This window comes from Sprattus sprattus (genome assembly GCF_963457725.1).
Source record: "Sprattus sprattus genome assembly, chromosome: 13".
Classification (NCBI taxonomy): Eukaryota; Metazoa; Chordata; class Actinopteri; order Clupeiformes; family Clupeidae; genus Sprattus; species Sprattus sprattus.
The window spans coordinates 31,119,379-31,126,878 of NC_137911.1; the positions used below are offsets into that span (position 1 = coordinate 31,119,379).

The 7,500-nt window shown below is 46.2% G+C and overlaps 1 protein-coding gene across 1 annotated transcript in view; it reads right to left on the reverse strand.

The window, feature by feature from the left end:
* The window catches only part of LOC308374507 (synapse differentiation-inducing gene protein 1-like), a gene marked incomplete at both ends in the record, with an annotated part of 9,762 nt that extends 4,776 nt beyond the window's left edge, over positions 1 to 4,986 (reverse strand). Inside the window, one exon of the mRNA XM_080850288.1 lies at positions 4,523 to 4,986. Coding sequence (XP_080706414.1) covers positions 4,523 to 4,986 — 464 coding nt within the window. The remainder of the gene's footprint in view (positions 1 to 4,522) is intronic.
* Between the last annotated feature and the right edge of the window lie 2,514 nt (positions 4,987 to 7,500).

Genomic DNA, 7,500 nt, shown 5'->3' on the forward strand with positions numbered 1-7,500 from the left:
GTGTATGTGTGTGTGTGTGTGTGTGTGTGTGTGTGTGTGTGTGTGTGTGAGGTCTTACACTATCACCGTTTCAGATATGCATTATGTATGGCTGTTGGGTTTCCTTCCCAATATCCTGTCAATAATGATTGATTATTTGTTTGGCTTATAGAGACGTCATGACAACAGTTACATCGTTGCTATATCTCTCATCATTACAAAGAGGCAACTAACCCAACAGACACCTTTGTGTTCTACTTCAAAATGTTGTCCACGTTATTGCAAAGATTTGTTTAAAAATATGAATATGAATAAAAACATAATTATGAATGTTTTTTTTTACACATATGAGTGGTCTACAATGGATAAGGAGAATTAATTATCACTCAATCAGGTAAATCAAGACCCTGTGTGTGTGTGTGTGTGTGTGTGTGTGTGTGTGTGTGTCTGTGTGTGTGAGTGTATGAGAGTAGGTGTGTATGTGAATGAGTGTGTGTGTGTGTGTGTTTCTGTGTGTGTATATTGGAGTATGTGTATGTGAATGTGTGTGTGTGTGTGTGTGTGTGTGTGTGTGTGTGTGTGTGTGTGTGCGAGAGAGTGTGAGTGAGTAGACTGATATTGATGAGTCTCTGCTCACCTTGGGGAGATGTTAATTATCCAGATTATCCAATTATCCTGCACTCATCTCATTACCTACTCTCACACACACACACACACACACACACACACACACACACTGCCGTCAGCTGAGGGATGTCTCTCTGGACCACACTGGGGACCCCCCCCCCCCCGACCGGGCTGTACTTCGTCAGGTGTGTCACTCCATCATCACACACACAAACACACAAACACACACACACACACACGCACACACACACACACACACACACACACACACACTGTAGTTCGTCAGGTGTGTCACTCCATCATCACCCCTGACGCAAGGGAGTGGATGAATCATAAACATGGGGCTTAAAATAGAACCGTTGCCACTAAATGGCTCTTGGGGTATGGAGGTTCGGCTGTACACACACATACACACACACACACCAATGGAGGTTCTGCTGTACTGGTGACTAGCGGGAAGCCAAATGAAACGAAGAAAAGTCCCCTTTGACAGAATGTTATATGTAGCACCCTAATTCCTCTATGGAGTCATTCAAAAGAACTTTTAAGCATGCTTGAAATATATTACAATCATAAGCAAAACATTCTCCCTCACTCTATTCCCCCGCTCGACCACTTTGTTCTTCAGATGAGCGTCTGTTTGTCGTCTCTCCACAGCGAGAGATCGCAGTCAAGACTCTTTTCATTTGTGGCACCTCATCGGTGGAATCACCTACCGCTGTTCCAGACACAGCTTTGATACACACTCACTCTCTCACACACACACACACACACACACACACACACACACAGACACACACACACTGTCTGTTCCAGCCACGGCATTAATACACACTCGCTCGCTCGCACGCACGCACGCACGCACGCACGCACGCACACACACACACACACACACACACAGACACACACAGACACACACACACACAGACACACACACACTGTCTGTTCCAGCCACGGCATTAATACACTCACTCACTCACACACACACACACACACACACACACACACACACACACACACACACACACACACACACACACACACACACACACACACCCAGAGTCCTTCCCAATTTCCAACCTGTCCGTTAGTAGAGGCAGGCAGACTGTTCTTTAGTAGAGATGGAACTGACAGATGTTCACTGTCCATGCTTTTATCTACTGTATATGGATGTTAAAATACCTGCTATGATAAAAGAACGTATTCATAAAACTCAAATGTACTGGTGCTGTCTCGCTCAGAACAGTTGCACCGCAGCCTTCTGCTAACAAGGTCTCAGTGAGAAAGAGGTATTATAATCTCATGAACCAAAATGATTTGTTGGCTACAGGATGCTTAGTAGAGCTAGCTGTGTAGAGACAACAGGAGCCCCTGGGCATTCTGAGGTTGTCGTCAGGTAACAGATTCGACTGGTTTAGCGCCTGAGATAGAGGTAACACATAACTTAAGACTGGTTTACCGCATGAGATACAGGTTACAGATTAGACTGGTTTACCGTCCGCATGAGATACAGGTACTCGATTACTTCTGTCTCTAATCGGCACCGGAATAAAGAACATTCTAGGCATATCTGTTCTCAGTTCCATCTCTCTACTACAACAGGGACCCTGAACACATCACACAGTCCATCCATTGTGTTGTATCCTGCTGCAGCCATCACTAGCGCTCACTGAACATCATGTGATTACTGATCAACCACAGCGTGCTAGATTACTGAACAACCACAGCAAACTAGATTACTGAACAACCACAGCAAACTAGATTACTGAACAACCACAGCAAACTAGATTACTGAACAACCACAGCAAACTAGATTACTGAACAACCACAGCAAACTAGATTACTGAACAACCACAGCAAACTAGATTACTGAACAACCACAGCAAACTAGATTACTGAACAACCACAGCAAACTAGATTACTGAACAACCACAGCGTGCTAGATTACTGAACAACCATAGCGTGCTAGATTACTGAACAACCACAGCGTGCTAGATTACTGAACAACCACAGCGTGCTAGATTACTGATCAACCATAGCGTGCTAGATTACTGAACAACCATAGCGTGCTAGATTACTGAACAACCATAGCGTGCTAGATTACTGAACAACCATAGCGTGCTAGATTACTGAACAACCACAGCGTGCTAGATTACTGAACAACCACAGCGTGCTAGATTACTGATCAACCATAGCGTGCTAGATTACTGAACAACCATAGCGTGCTAGATTACTGATCAAACACAGCAAGCTACATTACTGAACAACCACAGCAAACTAGATTACTGATCAACCACAGCGTAATAGATTACTAAACAACCACAGCAAACTAGATTACTGTGCAACCACAGCGTGCTAGATTACTTTGGTTTGGCACAGCTCAGTAATGATTCTTTTCTACACTAAAAGGGTGTCTGTTGATGGCTTGGATACAGCTCCTTTCCTAAATCAACATAAAAAGGGTGAACTGCAGGATGTTGCTAAACTCAGATAACCAACCACAGATGAGAAAGGAGATATATATGGAAGGAGAGTGAGCAACTTTCATGGACAAAAACACTCAAAGAGTGTGACTACCCAAGGGTGTGTAATAACTCACAAAATTGTGTGTTTTAAAGTAGCCTCTTCAAACCCATTCGGTCCTAAAACATCCCCTTAACAAACAGCGCCAGAGACAGTCACACACACACACACACACACACACACACACACACACACACACACACACACACACACACACAAACACACCGCCAGAGAGCTCTCGCCCCAATGTTTCAAATGCTCAGATTTATCAGCACGACTCTGCTTTCATACACCACCTCAAATGTATTCTGACTTTAGCTACTGAAGGTTTACTTACTTTATAAGTCGTTTTTCCTGCATAACCAATAGCCTATGACTGCCCTATATCTACTCAGTATTCAAGGTTATTTTCAAAGCTATGGCACTGCAAGATGACATAAATCCCAGGCTTTAAATAGTTGTACACGTCCCTATTTCCAATGTCCCTGCTTAGAGGTGCGGTCCTCGATCCTCCTGGAAGGTTGTTGATATCTGAGCTTTGTTTCCCGTTTATAATAAAGGCCCTGTCCTGTGAAAGGAACCCTGGAACCTGTATTTAAAGAGGTGTGGTCACTGGTTCTGACCTGTGAAAGGAACCCTGGAACCTGTATTTAAAGAGGTGTGGTCACTGGTTCTGTCCTGTGAAAGGAACCCTGTAACCTGTATTTAAAGAGGTGTGGTCACTGGTTCTGTCCTGTGACAGGAACCCTGTAACCTGTATTTAAAGAGGTGTGGTCACTGGTTCTGTCCTGTGAAAGGAACCCTGTAACCTGTATTTAAAGAGGTGTGGTCACTGGTTCTGACCTGTAAAAGGAACCCTGTAACCTGTATTTAAAGAGGTGTGGTCACTGGTTCTGACCTGTAAAAGGAACCCTGTAACCTGTATTTAAAGAGGTGTGGTCACTGGTTCTGACCTGTAAAAGGAACCCTGTAACCTGTATTTAAAGAGGTGTGGTCACTGGTTCTGACCTGTAAAAGGAACCCTGTAACCTGTATTTAAAGAGGTGTGGTCACTGGTTCTGACCTGTAAAGGGAACCCTGTAACCTGTATTTAAAGAGGTGTGGTCACTGGTTCTGTCCTGTGACAGGAACCCTGTAACCTGTATTTAAAGAGGTGTGGTCACTGGTTCTGTCCTGTGAAGGGAACCCTGTAACCTGTATTTAAAGAGGTGTGGTCACTGGTTCTGTCCTGAGAAGGGAACCCTGTAACCTGTATTTAAAGAGGTGTGGTCACTGGTTCTGTCCTGTGACAGGAACCCTGTAACCTGTATTTAAAGAGGTGTGGTCACTGGTTCTGAGCTGTGAAAGGAACCCTGTAACCTGTATTTAAAGAGGTGTGGTCACTGGTTCTGACCTGCCGCTCACCTCATACTGTGAGAATCGTTCCTCGTCCACGTCGCAGGAGACGGTGTGGATGTGTGTGTGTGTGTGGATGTGTGGGCCGAGGTCCAGGCACTGGTTCTGAAGGTCCTCTGGGCTGGACTCAGCTGTGGACTCCTCCTCCTGCTCCTCCTCCTGCTCCTCCTCCCTCAGGCTGGTCTCCAGACTCGGGTCTCTCTCGGCGCCTCGGCTGTGGCTGCTGCTGCCGCTGCCACCGCCGCCCTCCTGACCCAGCATGCAGTGGGGCGCGCACAGCGCTTCCATGGCAACGTGCAGCGAGGCGGCGTCCAGGTAGTGCTCGGCCTCTGCCTCGGGGTCGCCGCCGGACACAAAGTATCTAATGATGCTGTGGTGGTACTGGTGGCGGTAGGAGTCGTCATGGTAACGGTGTGGGTTCTTGTCCAGCAGTGGATTCTGGAGCTCACGGAGGCTCTCCATGGCGGAGCGGGTGTGGGGGGGGGGGGGGGGGGGGGGGGCGGGGGGGGGGGGGGGACCTGGTGAAACCGACGGCAAGTGGATGTCTTGAAAAATAATGACGGACTGCAAGAAAGGAAGGTGGAAAGGGGGAGAGGGGGAGAGGGGGAGAAGGGGAAAAGGGGAGAGGGGGAGAGGGGGAAAAGGCATAATTGACATTAGCGCTACAGAGTGGTTTGTTATGTGCTTTAAATAATATCGATGACAATACCAGGCCAGTGTTTCTCTTTTTATCTGGCAACATCTGTTCACAGACAATGGGAATAATACGAATATGAAAAGACATTTAGCTGTAGGGTGTCATAAGACGTATATACCTACACTATATAACGTATGTGATGAGCGGACTCATGCTGTCTGAAGGAAACAAAAAAAAACTGTAGCAGAGCCAGAAGCATGTTCACCCTGGCCTTGTGTGCTGGTACCATTACAGCAGCAGCATCAGTCAGCCAGCACACAGTCACACACACACACAGGCACACACAGTCACACACACACACAGTCACAGTCACACACTATAAAGGAGTGAGGCATAACACGTTGCTGGCGGCTGAGGAGGACATATGAACCTCTGAGGCTGTCGGATCCCAAACCTGGACTCAGGCATATTAGGCTTTCAGTCAATTCCCATCACTGCTCTCCTCACCGACGAGAAAGGGACTGGGCAACAGCAGCTTTCTTTTGTCTGTATTCAGCGCTTCTCATTTACATTTACATTTAGTCATTTAGCAGACGCTTTTGTCCAAAGCGAAGAGCAAGGGAGAGAACAGTCAAGCTAAGAGCAATAAAACCTGGTGTAACAATAAATACTACTTTTAGAACCTCAGGCAAATGAAGAGGCTCTGGGAGCTCTCCCGTGCCTGACATGAGGGACTGTACCCCTCCTACATGGCCTTCGAGAGGCCCCTAGAGGGTCACACAAGGTGTGTGTCTGAGCGTGTGAGGGGATTCCAGAGAGCTCATCGGATCACAGCTGGTTAGATATGCTCACACGGTTTTAATTTGCTAATAAAGTTAATCCGGTTTAATGCATCACCCTTTGTCACGATAATTCTAAAGTATTTTGAAATGAAGGTCAAAATATCGCATTGCTGGTATTACTGAATCTAAACTGAATTTAGCCACAATAAGTTTTAATAACTTGATAGTGAAATTGATCACTACTTAGTGATTAAAGACCAATAGTCTTTAATCTGATTACGTCCCCTTCGCTCTAATACTAGCCCATAGCGTGCAAATCGCTTTACTTTAGAGCAACCGTCAGAGATTGTGATCAATTGACATCCAGAGGACGTTAATATCTTCCCGTTCACTTACGCGTGTTTTCGGCTATAAAGTCTGTTTCGCCTTTATAAGCAGAGAGGAATTCTATTGAGCAAAACAGTAAACAACCAAAGCCTTGGATGTCATCCAAATACCCATGCATCTGAGGGAGACCGCACATTGATGCTCACCTTTAACTCCGTCAATACAAGTCACTATTATAATCAACATCATTACTAAATCAACATCTTAAATATTACTGTGTGAGCTAATAGGAAAGGAGCGAATTCATTCGATGTTTGATCACAGGGTAGCATGCAATGTAAAATAACCGCACGTCAGTCGCTTCGCTCCAGATGGCACAAAGTTGAGGCGCACCGATAGACAATTTTAGGTTGGCTACATTTACCTTTTACATCGAGTCCATTCGTAAAACGTCTACAGACTCGCAATTGTTAAGGCTGAACTTCCATCGTCTTCAAATATCCTTGACTTCTTTACCTCGTAGCAGGAATCGAAACAGTGCAACTCAAGACCACAGCATTACGGCAGCAGGTGCATAGCTCTCTTTGTTCGGTCGCCCACTTAGATGACAGCGGAGGGCAAGGTAGATGTGGTCTGAATGAGATGTGTTGAAAAGTTATCCGACGAAACATCCATGAAACATCTCCACGTCACCTCGGTAGTGAAGAGCGATGACGTCCGAATCCTTGCTGAAGCGCCTCGGCGGATGCGGCTGCCTCCGTCTCCATTAACAACCACACTGGCCAGGTGATGCCATGGGGTGGTCTGTATGGGTGTTGCTGGCTCCGTCTCCATTGGCAACCACACTGGCCAGGTGATGCCATGGGGTGGTCTCTATGGGTGTTGCTGGCTCCGTCTCCATTGGCAACCACACTGGCCAGGTGATGCCATGGGGTGGTCTGTATGGGTGTTGCTGGCTCCGTCTCCATTGGCAACCACACTGGCCAGGTGATACCATGGGGTGGTCTGTATGGGTGTTGCCGCACGCATGCTAGGCTGCTTATGTTGCGCTGAAGTTTTACGTGACACCATAAATTGGTGGCAAAGACGTAAAGTCGTGTCAAGGGTATAGAAAAACAAACAAACAAATTCCCAACTGTTCTGTCCATTCACACACACACACACACACGTACATTTTCTTACTATTCATATACACACGTCCATTATTTTACAATCCATTCATATACACAC